Source organism: Pezoporus flaviventris, unplaced genomic scaffold (genome assembly GCF_033815535.1).
Source record: "Pezoporus flaviventris isolate CSIRO_AGI_PZ_B2104156 unplaced genomic scaffold, CSIRO_AGI_Pfla_v1 ptg000011l, whole genome shotgun sequence".
NCBI classification, from domain to species: Eukaryota; Metazoa; Chordata; class Aves; order Psittaciformes; family Psittacidae; genus Pezoporus; species Pezoporus flaviventris.
This window is the reverse complement of record NW_026892559.1, coordinates 2,359,696-2,378,431: the sequence shown is the minus strand read 5'-3', so window position 1 is coordinate 2,378,431 and position 18,736 is coordinate 2,359,696. Positions and strand designations below refer to the sequence as shown.

Sequence of the window (18,736 nt, the reverse complement as noted above, 5' to 3'; positions counted from 1 at the left end):
GAATGGAAGATATAGCAAAAGTTAGTCTGTCTTCCAGCAGATCTCTTCATCTTGTGCCCAAAAAATATATCTCCCAAACTGTCCATGCCCAATGGTGTGGGTGCCAGCAATTTCCCAGAAAAGAAGCCGCTATGTCCTTTAAAACCTGATTTCCAGTCAAAATTGGAGATTGACTGCACAGTCTCTTACAATGAAGTTCTTATAAGAATCTGACCATAATGCTCATTAAAGTGCAAACCTGTAATAAACTGATATACCCAAACAGTTCCTAAATCCTTTTGATCTCAGGGGCCTGACCTTGGGCAGAGCCCAAGACCCACCCCTTGGGCAGGTTTAAGACCCGTCTGTATGCCCCAGAAGTGCCTGAAAGAGCAAGTATGATTCTTTACAATGTTTGCTAGACTCACCTGTGTGCTGGTTCTGTTGATGTATCCCTCATACTCCTCTGCTTGCTGAGGACACATTTCTATATGTGTACCAGCACCAACTCACCATGTAGAGCCATTCACTGATAAGTGTACAGCCCAGCAGGAATCAGGCAGGGATTCTGTACTCCTATACCTGGATTCAAACATGGCTACTAAACCTAATCGTACAGGCTGAAGGAGCCATATGAACACTACTTTCTAAGGACCTGCTCTCAGTCTGACTTTTCACCTTATGGTGCAAATACCCATGAATTCAGCGAGGCTGCTGAGGAGCCAAGCACCATCCCTTGGGGTGTACCAGTAAATTGAGTCCTTCTTCCTGGCATCTTGGCCACTTCATGGTTTAATTGCCAGATGGTCTTAATTTCAGTGTAGTTTGTCCTCTCTTAGTGAACATATGTACTGGGGCATAAAAGGGGTGACAGGAGGATGATCTTTAAGAGTTCTGGCTCATTTTTTCCTGTCTGTTTCTATCTCCAGAGAACGCTATGGGTCCGTGCCTTGTATGACTTTGATGCTGTGGAGCATGACGAGCTGGGCTTCCGCACTGGAGACATCTTAGAGGTCCTGGACAGCTCCAACCCATCATGGTGGAAAGGACGTCTGCGTGGGGAACTGGGTCTCTTTCCTGCCAACTATGTCACACCAGTGCTCCTGTGAGGGCACAGAATGCCCCAGAGGGCCATACTGGAGCTGCTTTTCTGACATGACATGGACAGAGAGGGTGTGCATCCTCCCTTGCCCTCAGGACAAATGGTGGTTTTGTTTTTTTCTTAATTTATTGGCAATTGATCCTTTGAAATATTGGTATGAAAGGGAACTCTTTAAAGAGGATAGAATTATTTTTTTTCCTCTATTTTTCACATTCATGAAGGGGAGGAAGCAAAAATCCTGGACTGTTCATTGGGACCTTTTTGGATCCTCCCTGTCCTGCCACTTCTTTAGTTAAGCATTGTTAACTTCCTGCAGTTAGGTTTGTTCTGTGGAAATGCACCTCAGACAAGTCAGGCTTAAGTATTCAGGCATCTCTACCTGTTCTTTTCAAATCTGGTAGCACTCAGAGTCTCTTAAGGCTCTATTTTGCCTTTCTTTAGGAGGCAGGAGGAATGCCCAAGTGAATGAAACAATCATTGGTAATCACATTAATCCTTCAGGTAGAGAAGGAAAATGAGGGGGGGCTTAAGCTGAGGTGCAAGGCAGCCTTGACTTTTCTAAATAGTTTCTGATTTACCCCTGCAGTACTTTCTGTGGGTGTGGACTGTATGGATATACTAGATGAAGGGAAAGGATCCTGTAAGCTTTTGTACAAACAAAGTGGTGAAGGTATGGGAGAGTGAGAAGCTACTTTCTTTTCTTCTTCTGATAGTCCTGCTCTACTTTCTGCACCCCATAGCAACAATTTGTCCCATTTTCAAGTTGCTCTCTTAGGTACCTAGGCTTGTGTTAGGCATCCTGGTTAGAGCAGGTCAGGCCCTTCAACTAAATATCCACTGGATTGAATATCCTTTGCTGATTCCTTTTATAAAACTGAACTGGGGAGGGTTCGGAGAGATTTGGTGGCAGAAGTTCTTTCCTGAGAATGTGGGGCGTTCACGATCACTATACACAACTCTGACTTGCTAGTGAAATGCCTTGTTCAACAGGTTAAGCTGTTACTTCACAGTATGCAGAGAATAAATTTGTGACCATCAAGCAGTCTGTTCTCTGTTCCAGTTTCTTTTGAATGAAACAAGGGAAATGAATAGGTTTTCAAAACATTGCTGAGTGAATTCCAGACGTGATACAAATATACTGCAAATGCACATTTAAAATGATCCAAACCCTGTGAAGAAGACACTGCTGCATAACCACTGCTCAGGCAAATTGATATTACACAAGCTGCCTGAATTTTTCACAACATGTGGGACCTTGGCAGTCAGCAAGGAAGTGATTATTTATCATTTGTGGGAAAGAAAGAAAAGGCAAGTGAAAAACTCTACAAGAAAAAATCAAACCCAGCAAGAAAAATGTTCTTACCTTTCGTTAGTCCCAGTAGGTGAAAAATAATCCAGGAAATAGGGTCTTGGTAAAGTCCAATTCAATGTAGCTGGCATAAATAAAGCTGCCAGCTTGACAGAGTATTAGCAGAAAAAAATCATTGTCAATTTTTTGAGAGGACTTTACTAAAAGCAGGTTATTCATGGGTGAAGTAAAATGAGAATAATTAACAAGGCATATAAGCTCTAAATAGAACAGAATACTTTGAAAGACATATTAAGAGCTTATCCCCATTGGTGGAATGAAAAGATGCCATATGACTTCCTGGGCTGGACTTGGTCCTGTTCCCTGGCAGGAGCTCTGTTATGGAACTTCAGCATCTCCTTTTGAAGTGAAGTCCATGAGGCTTCTTTTGGAACAAGCTACCTTGTTACTGTGTTGGTGTGAGGGTGTAACCTCAGGGAGAGTGACTCCACAGTTTGAAAAGTGTTTTGTTGTGATTCACTCTTCTTTAATTTTTATTACTTTTTTTTTTTTTTACTAAGGCAATACCAAATTTGGAAGAGAGAGGGTTAATACTCAGTGAGAGAGGATTAAGACCAGGGGAAAATGGAAGCAAAGAAACCAGAAAAGGCAAAGGAGGGATACGAATTATGAATCTTTCATATTCAAGTCTGGCTGAAACAGAAGAAATGGTATGTTCACAATTATTCCCACCATGTCAAATCATCTTTCAATTATTATTTTTTTTTGTTACTTTAAAATTGGAAGCAATGTCTCCTTTTCCTTTCCTCAGCACTCTAAAGACCCTCTTGCTAGTGAAGATGTAGTTGCACAAAATTAATTGCAGATAATGCACTTAGCAGTTTGATAGCTCTTCACACATTTGAAACCCCTTTGCAGAGATTAACTAATTAAGCATGTCTAAGTAGTACATTGTAAGTACCCCCATGTTAACTCATGATTCGTTTGAGGAAGAGGTAAATTTTCACGTGATTTTTTAATTGATGCTTAAGGAATTAATATTTAAAGTAATTAGCATTAAAGGACTGCACGCTAATTATGGACAACATACCAGAACCACAGTAAAATCATGATTTCCCATTATGAGCAGCACCTAATGACAGCAAAATTACTAGGAGGCAAAGGTGTCATGGCGTCTGTGATAACTATACTAGTGCCATGTTCTTCACTGCCTCGTGCAGCTGGCCAAGCTTTGGTTGCAATACCCAGTCTTGCTTGCCCTTGCTTTTGTCCTTGACTGCTCCTCACAGCAGAGCCAGTGCTACCTGCATTTACTGTATGTGCCAACAGCTGGGAGGCACAGGCGTCAGACTGCATTTTTGTATCCTCCCACAGCAGAAGTTGTTTTCCTCCCAACAAAACAGCACAGAAAAGAACCATGGCCCTTCACAAATCAATGGAGTCTCTGTACAGAATGAGAAGTGTAGGCAAAGGGGGGAGTTTTGCTGGGGTAGAAGTGGTTTAGCCATAGGATCGAGATATTTTCCATGCTTGGTGCCATTTTCTGCTATAGTCTAACCATGAAATGATACCTCCCATAGATCACATCACTTAATAAGGAAAAAGAGAAAGACACACTCCTCTACCATATATCCCTGCCAACCTTCCTGCTCCTTCTTCCAACAGGTTTTAATTGTAACACAATCTTTACTAACATTGCGGTGCATCACTCACACCTGTGCTGTTAAAACCTCAGATGCTATTGCCCGTGAGAGAGGCATGTGTTAGCAACGTACGACAGGAGCCTTAAGATGACAGTGCGGTTTACTGAGGTTACTTGCGTTAGTCATTGTTTTGTAAATAACTAACCCTCCAGAACACATCCTGAGTGAGCCCACTGTGAAACCAAAGCAAGAAGGATTAAAGAGGATCCCAGAGAAGTATTTTGGTTGGTATTTTTCTTAAGCAAGAAATTCAGTTCATGAGAAAAGAGATTGTAAACAGAGATAAATGTAGGAGAAGCATGTGGGAAGGCAAACATTATTATAACAAATGAAATGGAGGAAGCTGGACTTGCACATAGAAAAGTAAGTTTTGAGCACCCCTGAGCTGTGCTTTTTCCTGTCTGAATGAACTTTTAGCCTGCATTCTGAGGTGAAAGGTGAGCTCTGCCCTCAGCAGGAAACAGCAGGTCTTTATTTGTATCAGTGTCATCACAGGGACAGCAAGGATGTATGGTGGGACAGATATGTAGCAATGTGGGCTAGGGCTGTGCTCAGACTTTTGCTCTGCTTCTGCAGCTTTCTGTCAAGGAGCCTGGGTTACACCAGGCTAGGTGTGAGAAGTGTTTGACAATGGTGTTCCTTCTGATGCTGCCCATCCCTGCCCAGTGTGGCCAAGAAGCCCTCCTGCAGCTGCAGTACATCACTTTGCTGTCCTTGGATACACTAGAAAGCCCATCACCCAGTTTTGCCTCTATGCTGATGGAAATGCAGACATCTCATTTCAAATACTTGTGCAAAGCAATTGGCTTAGCTGCTTTTAAATGAAACCCCATAGAGATCAGCTGAAACCATTAGTGTTCCCTAGATGATCCAGGCAGTAACATTTACTGGTTAAAGCATACACATTGACTAAAGAGCTTCCGACACCAGCCACTCCTGGCTGCTGAAAGCTTTGTATTTCAGTGGGGAACCATGAACTGAAGGTTTGATAAAGTCTTTAATAGCACTGAGGAAAAGGGCAGAGCATTGCCAATTTCTCCAGTTTTTAGAGGCAGCTTTCATGTGACAGAATTCAGGGGCCTTAATTTGCATCAAACGCAAAAGAAGTTTCTTACGTAAGCAGAACTGACCGTAGAAAACAGCCAGTGACTTATCTGTGAGCTACAGGACAGCAGGGAAACGGGCAAGTGAGTAGAAAAAGGTCACTGGACTTTATGCAGAGGGAAAATTCAAAGCACATTGTCTGCTATCATTGTGTGAGAGCCACCTGGCGCACACCCAGCCTGCTAACATGAAAATGCAAAATTTCACAAATGACGGGCACGCAGGGATCCTTGTAGCCATGCAGGAATAAAACTGGCTCAGGCAACAAAGGGAGGAAGAAGAAACAAACAAATTAAAAGATCTCAAGATATCTCGTGGCTTCTCCCCGCTAGTCCAAGCAGGCTCATTTCCACCAGGTCTTATGAAAGATATAGACAGCCACAGCATTTTGTTTGTCACAAATAAAAATTGAGAGCAAATCTGTGGGAAAAAAAATGCAGTTTAGGACATGAGTCTGCTATTATGTACTTAAAGCTATAAAATGGTGACAGTGGGAAGCCATTCAGTGATATCCAGCCATAGATGAAGAAAAGAAGGGGGGGAAAAAAGAGTAAGAGGTGGTACCTTCTCTACCAATCTAGAGGTCATTTGCATTGTATCTTTTATGCTTGTGCTCTTCTGAGTGTGTCTGACGCTGACTGTAAGCTCCTTGTGGTACTGGCCAGTCCCTCTCCCTTGCCAAATTCCAAGAACAGCTCTACTGCAGTGGCTCCAACAGACAATAACAAACAGCAGGAACCAGTCTACAGCGACCCTCCTCGTCACTGAATGTTTTGTGCCAGATGCAGCACACCAGAACTTTGGCTGCAAATTCTGAATTAGAAGCAGACTGCATCAACCTTTTTTTTTTCTTTTCTTCTTGTCTCATCAAAATTTATGGGAGGATAAAAAAAAACAACAAACACATCCCCCCCCCCCCCAAATTTGCTACCAGCACCAAAGGATTGGGGAACTGCCCTCTGTTCTCAAGTGATTTCCATTAGAGCTGAAGGCATGCATACCACAGCTCATTCTGAACTAGCAGCTTTTTACATTCACTTGGCAGAGATGTGAGTAAGAGGGATATGTTCAGCAGAGAATCAGCTCTCTGTAGCTGCATATCTACGTATCTGAGCTTGCCATTGTGGTGGCAGGTATTTGCCTGTTATCGGATGAAGGTGGTCTGCTAACAACAATGGCCAGGATTTCATCAGAGCAGGTGAGTCAATCTAACAGCTCACTGCTACCCTGCAGAAAAGGAGCCACTTGGTTTCTACCAGGTTAATGAGTTGAGTCAGCTCACCGAGGGCAGCATAAGGAGGACCAGAGCCAAGGCAGGGTGAGCAGTGGGAATGCACAGCCAGGAGGAGAAAGGGTAGTAAGACAGAACCTCCCAGTCCTGGCAGCAGGAGCTATTAGATCACCTCATCCTAGGCTGCAGACTCAGCAAAATGAAAACTCAGTTGGCTTTGAGTTTGCCATAATGCCTTTACACTAGTAGGGGATCTTTTCTTAAAAGCTTGATTGGAAAATCAGTGTGGGGGCAGGAAAGGGGGAAAGAACTCAGATCTGCTACAAACACTATATCACCTCCATGGAAGCTCATAGAAAACCTTCTCATTTAAACAACAAAGCTGTAAGAGTTTTTTATTGTTTGTATTGTACATTAAAGCAGAAAAAACCCTAATTCCTAAAATAGTCACTAATAGTAAAATTCTCAGTCATTCAAGCTATTTTCAGCATTACCTCTGGGGGGAATGGACCATGCACAACAGTTTTCAGAAGAAAAAGAAATAATAATAAAGAGAGGTACCTTGCTGCCCTGTGAAATAGACAAATTAGTGCCACATGTTGCTGATGCTTCTCTTTCTGGGTGGAGTGCAGCTATCAGTCATGTTTATCAAGCTGGAGAGCACACCAGTGCTTACAAGTTTAAATCTTTAGCATCAGCTGACTGAAATGATAGCTGCATATTCTCATTTAGAATGTGCGTGACTTGAAGAGCACAGACATTTCACAAGCACTTACACAGTAGAATGCACTCTGGAACACCAGTCATAAACATGTTGAATTTAGGGCTCCAAAAATAAGAGGTAAGGCTTCAAGACACACAAATGGGTGGTTTGCACTGACTTTATATAAATTCTGATTAAAAATAAAATGTGCATATTTAAAAGAAGCTTCGTAGCCACTTGAACAGCATAGCAAGCTTGTTGTGGTCTCTACCACACAGTCTCCAGGTTAAGGCTGGCAAGAGGGCTGGATTTAGTGGGTGAAAACTCTGGCCTTGATAATGGGAAGCTGGAGAACACAGTCACAACTGTCCCTTCAGTCTTCTGAAGCCTTTGGTTCTGTCAGTGAATTGAAGGGCAACCACTATGATGAGAGATACCATTACTAAGAAAAGACTGGCGGTGTTTACTGTCCTTACAAGTAAACATTTCCATATGAAGCCTATTTTTTCTGAAGTGCTGGCTTCCCTGGGTCTAGAGGCAGTTGCCTCTCAATAGCAGCCCATTTTTAGCTGAGGCATGCAGCTACGGTGCATGCAGGCTTGAGTGAGACTTTGGAAGGAGAGGGACACCTGAGAGGATATATGAGCAGAGAAGCGGGACTGAGATTTGTCCGAGTAAGTCACTGTTGTGTGTTTTAAGTCCATGGAGCTATTCCCATTTTTGCCAGCTGAGGTTCCATCTTCCACAAAGAGATCATATTTTAATTTGATAAGATCTCCATGTAGGGAGCCAAAGGGTGTGGGTAGTGATTTACTCCTCTTTGAAATTATAATTATCATCTTTCATCTATTTAAAGAATCTTTCTATTTACCTGTGTAAGACAGTCTAATATGGTCAAAGCCTTGGGTTTTCTTTTCTCATGACTCAGACAAAGCTGACCACAGTTCCAAAGCTCTTCTCAATGTATTCCTCATATTATGCTTTATTGTTTCTACCTTCCTTATTTCTGCAGCCTCTAGCTTATTGAAAAACCTGCTGCAAAAGGGGTTTTCCATCCATGTCTATGGGGGGAAACACGTCACTTAGGAAAAACAGCTGGTTAACTTAGAGCTAGTACAGCTCTGTAAATAACTCGAACTGGTGACAGTGGCATGACTGTTTCACAGTAAGTGGTCAAGCCAAGCATCATGCATGGATGCACACAATCCACACAGCGGAAGTGGAAGAGACTGTGCTTGATGGAGGCCTCTGTGGTGTAAAATAACAGACCTCACAGGGAGTCAGAGAAGAACATCTGTGTTGCGAATGTACATAGATGACTACCCCATGTAAAGAAGAGCTAACATTTTGAGGAATGCTGTCCCAAAGAGGCTGAACTTAGCATATACAAGATACGTGTTGTAGTCAGAGAGCATCAACTGAGACCAACTAACCCATTTTTAATGCAGCCGTCTTTCCTTCATGCAAAATTCAAATTCATGTTCAGCATCCTGTTACTTATAGCGTGGGTGCAAAACTCTTCCTAATAGGATGTGTGCTGCTAGTATACATAAGGCTTGGCTGGCTCAGCACTGCAATCACATCAACCTCCTATTTGCATCCCGCCAGTCTCCCTTTGCACTCCCATATTAGCTGGAAGCTCTTGTCTTCATCATCGTAGCTTCCAGTTCTTTTGGCCTCATCTCAAATGCTTCATTATGATCCTGGAATTCATTTTACAGTATTCCTAAAGTTCACTGTCCCCATCACCTTCTCTCTCAGGAGTGTGTAGGTTTGCTTTCCGTTTCATTACACCATGGGCATTAATTAGTGTGCTCTCATTATGTGTGTGTGTGTGTTGGTTGGTTTTTTTTAAGTTTTGCTAGTAGTATCTTAGTATTTATTCTTACTACTCCCAGGTTGCTGTAAACACTTAGGAATACTAAATCCAGACCAAGACCAAAGCCCTGTCATTCTGGCATTATGGCAATGCCCCAGAGCTCTTGCAGCTTCCACTAGTGATAGAGGTGGGTACAGGAAAGCAGACAGGAGTAGCACAAGGAAGAAATGAGGCAGAAGAGATCACTGTAATGGCCACAGCAGCAGGCATTCTTGACACAACTGAACATCTCGGTGCATGTTATGAGTAAAGTATTTCCTCCTTTGACTTGAAATCCCTTCTAAGACTTGTTTGTATTACAGAACCTATAGCAGCACCACTACGTGAGTAGTAACACCGCTGTTAGTGCTCCCTGGTGCTTCTCCCCTCCCCTCTCACAGGTTTGCTCCTAATGAAGCAGTGTGGTTTCCCCATGTCCAGTGAATAGGGCAGGGAGGGAGCAGGACCCCTCCACACATGCACAGACATGGGCAGGCAGTCCATGTCAGTCTGGCATGGCCTTGCCAACACAGATGCTCTGCTAGTGGTCTGGTCTTTTACCCACCAGGTAAAGGGCACTGAGGAAAGAAGAGTCACAGACTGGTTTGGGTTGGAAGGGACCTTAAAGCTCAGCCAGTTCCAGTCCCTGCCACGGGCAGGGACACCTTCCACTAAAGCAGGTTGCTCCAAGCCCCGTCCAACCTGGCCTTGAACACTGCCAGGGATGGGGCAGCCACAGCTTCTCTGGGCAACCTGTGCCAGGGCCTCAGCACCCTCACAGTAAGGAACTTCTTCCTGATGTCTAACCTAAATGTCCCCTCTTCCAGTTTAAAGCCATTCCCTCTTGTCCTGTCACAACATGTCCTTGTAAAAAGTCCTTTTCCAGATTTCTTGTAGGTCCCCTTTAGGTATTGGAAGGCTGCTATAAGATCTCCCTGAAGCCTTCTCTTCTCCAGGCTGAACAACCCCAACATTCTCAGCTGTCTTCATAGCTTCAACCAGTTTTGTTGCCCTTCTCTGGACCTGCTCCAGCACCTCAATGTCTCTCTTGTAATGAGGGGCCCAGAACTGAACACAGGATTCGAGGTTCAGCTTCACCAGTGCCCAGTGAAGGGGATGATCACTGCCCTGGCCCTGCTGCCACATTTGGTGATACAGGCCAGGATGTCCTTGGCCATCTTGGCTGCCTGGGCACAAGCTGGCTCATGTTCAGCCAGTCTCAAGTGTCTAACTACACTTAAGGATCTGACTCTCCAGAACAGACTCTGCAGCGTCCCTGGAGCCTCTGCTGTGCAAGGGCTGCTGTGGGGTACCACGTGGGGTGGGAACAGAGCATCCTGTCCCTGCGGTGGAGGGGAGTTGCTGCACACAGGATACTCTGGCACAAGCTGCGGATATCCTGGATCAGAGTTAATTACTGATGTCTTCATTTTCGTTCTCTGGCTTTCCCACTAATGTTTCTTCCATATTTCTATGGCTTTGTGTGTCTGGCTGCCTGCGGTCCAGAAGGTCTATTAGTTTCCTATCCTGACATCTTGATAGGCAGTATGATGAGTCAGAGAGATAGAACACTAAGGGATAATTAGCCTTCAGATATGGCAGGAGCTCACTTCGGGGTTGTGCATGGCTGGGTTTTCCCAACTTCTTATCAGAAAAATGTCGATAGAACAAAGGCAGCCACCAGTGGTGAAACTGCAAACGTGAAATCAAACCTCAGTGGTGCTTCAGAAGAAGTATATGGGGGCAAGGAGTTCACCTTGTGCGTTTGCTAATCACAGGAAACAGAGGTCATGAAATGCTGTCCAGAAAAGAGTATGCTGCAGAGATCTTGCTGTTTTCTTCCTGCACCTCTCCTCCGCTGTCCAGGGCACTCTCATGTTCTGAGAAGTTTCCTTCTTGGTAGATGTACTGTGTTAAGCACCACCTCTCTCCTGTTCTACAACGATTTTGCTAGTCCCTTATTTTCAGTGTACATTAACATGCATGTTCACTACTATGTGTATGTGGGCATTTGTAGAAGACACAGCGCCTGCGTTAGCTTTGTGGGTATTTGTGCTTGTTAGGAGTTTCATAATTTCTCCTGGAGTTTCCTTATGTGTAAAATTGAGATAATAACGTGTAATTACCTACCTTGCTGGGCTGTTGTAAGGACAAATTAACCAATGCTTGTGTGGGTGTTTGCAGATGAAAAGCACGATATTAAGACTAAATATAATGATTGAATGTTACAGAAGAGAGTTTGTATTTATTATGGTGATTGAATATGAGACGACAGTGCTTTGTGGGTGTTTGTTTCTTGTGCAGTACCAAGTATTTATGGAAGGTGGGAAACTGGGGGAACTGAGTTTGGGGAAGGTGTTAAAGAGATGGTTAGTCTTTAACCTTATAGCCTACTGTCTTTCTTCTCTCAACTAAAGCACTGAACAAGGCACAAGAGAACAGAGGCATTAAAACAGGGCCAAGCTATAAAGGAAGGGAATGAAAATGAAATAGAATTGAAGATCGTGATTTCTAAGAACAAAACCATAAAAACTGAATGGGAAAATAAAAGCTAGGGGAAATGAGGACAGGCATAACCTGAAGCCTCAGGGATTCGTGATGTTACATTATCTCAGTACATGGAATTATGAGAAAGTAAACACCAGTTTAAAAGTGGCATCAAACCAACTGATGGAAAGCATGTGCAGGGAAAGAAGAAAACAGTGGAATGGGAAGGAAGCAGGAGATGTGCTTAATTATCTTTTGTTTTCATTTCATTAAGTGCAATGGTATCGTTCTTTTTTCTCCTGTACGTTGTTGAGATGCACTCCTTTGCAAAGCTTAAAGATGGTGTCAAGTATTCCCGACAATTTTTCCATGTGTTCCCTGGGCAGGCTGGTAAGAGTTAAGGTGTGGATGCATTTGGAAGCCTGAAAATGGCCTGTCTGGTTTCATTTGGCTTTCATGCTGTCTCTGGAGAATTAATGGAACAAATTCATTTCCATCAACTCCAGTGAAGCTGTACCAGGAGTGAATCAGACCCACTTTTCCCTGCTAAATGCAGCTGTTGCCCCGTGAAACCCTGATCCAAAGTGCATTTCAGGTTAAACCTGGAATGTTTTGTGATTAAACGCACAAAAAAATAAAACCAAAGCTTAATTTTAAGATCTCTTAGTGAGTATGGTATGTTGGTGTGCGAGCTCCCCGGAGGAGTGGCAAGGGGAGGTGGACTATGAGAAGGAGTAAGGGGTAAATAACCACTACACTGCAGAATTCAGGCAGAAAATTACCTTTCTTTGAAAATTGTCCTGAGTTGGAATGAAAATCATTGTCAAACATCCCTGCAGGGTCCTATGAACTGCTCACCTTTGCTCCCTCTTGTTCACCCTCTCTCATCCTCACCCTCGCTTCAACATCTCTCCAAGACCAGGAGAGATGGCTCCAGTTCTTCACCTGGCCCTCGTTTCACATCTTTTCATTACTCCCCAAAACTTATTTTGGGCTGACTCACTCTCACCTCAACTCACTGACCTGAATTAATCCTTTGTGTAATTCAACTGACTAAAATTGACGTACACGGAGTTACATCAGAGCTGAAATTAACCCAGTCTGACTAAAATAGCACCTGCCTTTTCTACTGAACCATTGCCTGTTTCTTCCCCACCTCCACCCACATATCGTGATTTTAAGATTTCTTTCTCTTTTGCTGCCATGAGCAAGCTGTGCTCTCAGTGGCTGGTGTTGCCCTCTGCTCTCCAGCATCCTGTTCTCCTTCATCCCCACAGTACAAGCTGTCGGTCTCTGCTAACAGTGAAGCCTTGCCTACGTCCCAGACTATGCAATAGCTTTTCATCTTCTGTTGGATGTTGCTGTCCTTCATGATAGAGATGCACCAGCTGAGTTCAAAGCCTGGTTGCTGTGGGCACTTCATATGCCTGTAGAAATTACAGTCTTACTCCTAAGAATTTGCAAGTCAGAGTGCTAAGATGCACAAAGACGAGGAGGGAAGTCAGATGAAGGTGAAGTGGTTTGTCAAAGGTAGCATAGCAGGAAAATGGCAGAGCCATGGATGTCAAACTCAAAGCAGCTCTTCCTTTTCCATGACTGTCTTTATGCCAGCATAGCATTTCTCATCATTTCTTACAACCCTTGTCTTTGGGCCCTCAACCTTATGGGAGGTCATTAAACGTCTCCTTCACTTTCTTTCTCATCCCCTCTGGCCTTCTGACTTCTTTCAGCTTTCCCCTGGAGCCTGCTCATGTTGGCTAGGCTTTCTTCCCTCCTCCTGCAAAAACCCTGGGTGTTTGCAGCATGCTCCTCTCTGGTTGAGCTGTACTTTGTTTGGCAGCATGCTTTACCATTCGCATCTGGGTATCTCTTTGGGGCAAGGATTTATTCCATAATTACTCTAGCTTATTTATTATCATGGCATATATATCTGCAGTGTTATGCAAACTCTAAAGGCTTCCAGTTCTAAAGGTCACCATGGGCGTACCTTGTGTTTACCTTCTAAATGCAGATGAGCTCAAAAGGAAAGGGAATGGCAGGCCACCGATTAGATGAAGGCAGGGAATCGCCCTGATCTAACTAAATTGCCCAGGCAGCGTTCATAAAAGTAGGTTACCTAGTGCTGCAGACAAACAGCCCGATCTGAACTCACCTTCTCCAAGGCAACTGAATTAATCCCCCAGCTTCACTGTGCAGTCCCACAGCAGTATATAGCTGCATGGTCTGGACACCCAGAGCAGCAAGAGAAATGTCCTGACCCCTTCCCACCATAAATGTCAGGCCTACTCGGTCTCCCACGCTGGGACTCGGGTATGGCACTTCTTGTTCTCCTGTATCATGACTGCAGAATGAGAGGCAATATTGAGTGACAGACAAAGCTTCCTGGAGGTGATGAACAGATGCTGTGATGTTGCCTTGCCACAGATGATTTGGCCCAAGCTCAAATGAGCCTTGCTGCAGCTAATGACCTTCAGATGAAGCCTAGCTGGAGAGCTACCACATAACCTGTGACCAAGGCCTCCAGTAAATCCCTCCCATTGCTTGTCACAGTGTTACCCCAAGCATTAGCATTTTTGAGCTGTAATTTGCCATTCATATCGCTCTGCAGTGCTGAAAGAGGATCACAAGGCAATTACCTTACATGAGAGTATGAAATTACCCCACTACTTTCTATATGCAACTTGCAGGAAGAGTCGAAGGATAAATTAAATGTTTGTGAGAAACACAAAATGCTGAGCCATTAGTTGCAGTCCTTCCCAGGATCATCCGCTGTCTAATTGCATTTCCTGCCTTACTGTGGCTTAGGTCAGTTGTCAGCATGAGAAAAAAAATCCAATCATCACTTCCTCTACTAATTGGCAGCCTCAACAAAGTGGAAGTAGAGCCATGAAGACTGGACTCTCTCATCCTGCTTGTAAGAGCAGAGATAATCTGGTAGGGATGGGGATCTGCCACAGGCTGCACTCTTCCCCAGGGGATACAGCTGCTTCTCCAACAGAAGAAAATTAAATACAGGAGGGTGGGGAAGAAGGTGTGGGGTCTGACAAGCAGAAACATGTTAGTGAGGCAGGCTTGCTGGAAGACTAAAAGGGAAATTGCTCATGGTCACTGTCAAGGGAAGATCTTTTTAAAGATCCCACAAAAGGATGCAGGGCAAATAGAAAAGAGCATGTGAGGAGGGTAGGCTAAACACGAGGCGACATCTATGGATTCTCCATTGTCAGGAGAAGAGGGGAAAAAGGAATGTGGATAAGCCCAGAGCTGTGGCTTATTTATATTGGAGCTCCTCTTCCCTCTTCTTTCTTGCAATGCATTTTGCATGAGGGTGCAACACGGTAACCTGCTAAAGGCTGAAAATAAAGATGTGTGGGGACAATCTGTCTGAAAAATACCCCTCTGGAGAAAGGAATCTCTTGAATATGATGATCAAAGTGTTCAGATATTAACAGATAAGAATGGTTTATGAATCTGGGTTAGCTCAGGATCCATTTGATTATTTTTAAACTTCTCAGACTGAAAGCTACAAACACATTTCTCTCAGAGAAATGCCACTTACTTTAAAATGAGCTGCAAAATCTTGATTAATTGAGTTGCAAAAGAAATGGATCTAAAAACAAGCAGTGGGGGAACATAACTGTATTATGCACTTGGGTTTTGCTTTTGAAAGAATTCAAACCCAGATCTTTCTGCCAATGCTGATCTGAACATCCATTATACAGTATACAGCCTGAATTCAGGTGTCCATAGACCCAGGAAGGGACAGCCTGGGTCACTGCCTCTATGACACTGTCTCAGGACCAAGACCACCACCATGCCTCAGACTGGCTTGCTTAGAAGCTCTTCCCTGCTGAAGTCCAAGGTGGGAATATCTCCTGTATCAAATGTAGGCACTACGCTGGTTTCTCCTTGTGTGGACATGGGGTGGCCGGGAGGGCACCCCTCCTTGGAGCAGCGTTAAAGCCTGGTATAAATGGTGTTCTGCAGTGTCTCGGTCAAGCCAAAGTATGATCTAGCCAGATCACTAGTGTGATCTAGCCAGAACAGAAGCAGGGGATGTTGTCTGGTATTTTTTTATGGCCTTAGTTCTGGATTTATAAAGGCAAAAACAAATGAAACAGCAGATGTCAAGCGTAACTTCCTGTACAGTTTTGCTTTCACACCTACAACACGTCTCTCTGGAAATAGCCTTTTGGGAGGGAGGTCTGGCCGGCTCCTTTTATTTATTTTCTCTGACTCACAGGAGTTGCTGGCACCCACTCAATCTCCCTTCACGCTGGCACTGCTGGACAGAAACTCTGGTGAGTGAAAGGTCTGGAGCTAGCCGTGCCTCCGATAAGGTTGTGAGCAGCTGACTTCTTTGCATTGCCTCTCTGAGTATTTTTAAGCTAGATACACATCAGCAGCCAGTGTACACTGATCAGTAAAGGACCTCTTCCAAACCGTATAAACACACTTCTGTCACGTCTTAAAATCTAGCTGTATCTTTATGTTCATGAATCACAAATCAGCTTATTCCATCTCCAGGTCTAAGCCTACACTTCAGAATTCTGCATCTCCCCTCGGAGGATTCCCTTTTTTCTTTCTTATGCTGCTCCCTTCATGCAGTTTTGCATTTACTGTGGGGGCCAAACTGCTTCCTGCCTGTTTTTTCTTAAGTTTTAAGGCCAACTTCTAAATTCTACCCCCATGTTCAAGCTTCACAGTTCTATTATTTCTCCCCTCTTTATAAAAACGCAAGGCTTCCTATTTTGCCATGGCTTTTTTTAGCCATCTTCCAGGATGGCTAAAACTTTGTGGATACGAGGGCCTCATCTCTGCTTACCACTGCTCTCTATTCCTCCACTGATTACACAACTTCTCAAAAGAATTTGTTCACTCTTGGACACATCATGTCTCTTTTGCGTCCCCTCCAGTGACTCCCTCTTAGCCACCACACAGCATGGGACATCTTGTCCTTGTCGTCAGCACATAACTCTGATTCCCACCTCATCTTGCTATACTGGCTGGTGGCCTACTCCACCATATCAAGACTGTCCCACTAATTGCTTCCTGCCAGTCTGCTCCTCATCCCTCCAGCCTCTGCCTGGGACACCCACCCAGCCTTCCCTCTGTGCTCCATTCCTCTTCCCATCAACTCTCACCTGAGCGTTTTCTTCTCCAAAGAGTCGGTAGCAATGCACACTGACAGGCGGCCAGTACGCACGTTAAGCATACACGATGCTGTAGACTTGTTGCTGCCTTAACCTACCAGTCCCCCCACGCCTGGAGTCCCTTTGCCTATAAAGCACACTGTGATTTGAGAGCTACATAATTATCGCTGCGATTAAGCATCCTATTCGGAGACTGCATTGCTGATTCCTCATTGTTTTCTCTAGAGAGACCTTTCACTCAGGGTTTGGCTCATGTGCAAAGGGGCTCTACAGCTGTCCTCTTTTTTCCTCCCTTCCTTGCAGGAGAAACCAAAGTAAACGTAGGTGATGCTGGCTTGGGTTTTGTTTTTAAGCTCTTCCTTGTAGCAGTCCTGTGGAGTACTATTTTCCTCATTTTACAGATGGGGAACTGAGGCACAGCAGATGTCTTGCCCAAAGCCCCACAGGGTAGCTCAGCTGAATCCTGAATTGCAACCAGTTCTGCGTCCTTGCCTACATTGGAGTTGAAAGATTAAGCAAGAGACCTGGGTCAGCACTATGTCTTACAAGAAACTGCCTCAAACTGTTGCCCTTTGAATGGGAGCAGCCAGGGAAAATGGCTAAAGGCCTTTCTGTGCATGCTCAGTCAGCAAATACCTTGCTGCAAGAAATAAGCCCGCAAACACAGTTGTTCCTTTCTGCTCTCTTCAGAGGCCTCTCCTACCTATTTACTCCTGCATGGAAACAACAGCTGAAAAGCTGAGTGGGAGGCCAGAAGCACTTGACTCAGTTGTGGGAATTCTCCAATTCATCAGCTAGGTTTTCTCCCTGAGGCAGTGTAATAGACAGAAAGGAAGCCTCTGAAACCATTTCTTCATCCTCTTGATTGCAGTCTGTCACTGCTGCTGCAGGAGTGACACACCTTCCACCGCCTGCAGCTCTCTGGGTTGCTGGAGGGAGAACGGAGAAGGCAAACACTTCTTCCTCTCCACCCTGAAATCGCTTGTTTCAGGCTTTTTAGCTCTGCCAGTACTTGGACGTGACTAATGCACCCATTCCTGTGCTGCGTTGGCAGCCCTTGCAAATGAAATTTCAGACTCCGGACAAGCAGAGCGCGGGTTGCTGCGCACGTAACAGTCTTCCCACAAACTCCTGGATCCTGGCTGCAGACAAGATAGTGCAGAAGATGCAATCTCCACCAAGCCTTTGCGAGTCTTGCTATGGTGCCAGTCAGCCCAGGGAAGGAGTGTACTGTTTAATAACAACCATGGCACAGACACCTATTTATTTATTCTTCCACTTCAAGACAGCAAAGCCCCATCACCTCAGGCTAACCTGCAGCTGGAACACTGAGAAATGGAAAAACACTCTCCTGTATCCTCCATCATGTTAGCCATCCTATTTTCTTTGCAAAACTCATTTTGAACCAGTTGCTGCTTTTCAGGAAGGAAAAAACCCCCGAACAAAGCAAACCCCCAAAAGGTAGTATGGTTGATCAGAAACATTTTGGTAAACCATGTTTTGTTTCGGGGATACCACCCCTCAAAAAAAGGCTTCTACTATAAAACTGTCAACCACAAAATTATACTTTAATATCTGCCCCTGGCTTTACTCCTGGTTTGCATGCAGATGCTGACTGTTCTGGGGAGAAATAAAGTATAGATGAGGGGGAAGGCATCAGAATTTTATTCCTGAAGAGCTGAGTTAAACCCAAAAATTTATACAAGAGCTTGTAGCAGTTTGTCACAAGGGAAAGTCTGCTGGGAAATTTATCAAAGAATATATCATGAGGTGGGCTATTTAGGGACTGAAATTACACAGGAAGGACTGGCAAGAAAGATATATGCTCAGGACAGGTGCAGTTACAATTAATGCTAAATATAAGGTGTCATATCTTTACCTAACGCTCAACCTGCACTGCCTTGCAAAGGAAAGCGAAGCAATTAGGCCCAAATAACCAGAATATACGTGGGAGGTGTTTGAAGGCAGAAGATTTAAAGCACTGTAATGGGGTTGGGGGAGGGTTACAGTAAGAGGTAACATTTCCTGATAGGTTAGTTTACATCCTTTGGAAAACATTATGGAACCAGACCAGAAAAGTAAGCAAGACCTTAACCAGAACTTTGCTTGA

General features: G+C 44.2%; 1 protein-coding gene across 4 annotated transcripts in view; it reads left to right on the top strand.

Moving 5' to 3' along the window:
- GRAP2 (GRB2 related adaptor protein 2) overlaps positions 1 to 2,232 on the top strand; it is a 110,840-nt gene extending 108,608 nt beyond the window's left edge. For all 4 annotated transcript variants that reach the window (XM_061450780.1, XM_061450779.1, XM_061450778.1 and 1 more), the window contains one exon: positions 909 to 2,232. In XM_061450780.1, the coding sequence (XP_061306764.1) occupies positions 909 to 1,088 (180 nt within the window). In that variant the 3' untranslated portion in view covers positions 1,089 to 2,232. The remainder of the gene's footprint in view (positions 1 to 908) is intronic.
- Positions 2,233 to 18,736: the final 16,504 nt, after the last annotated feature.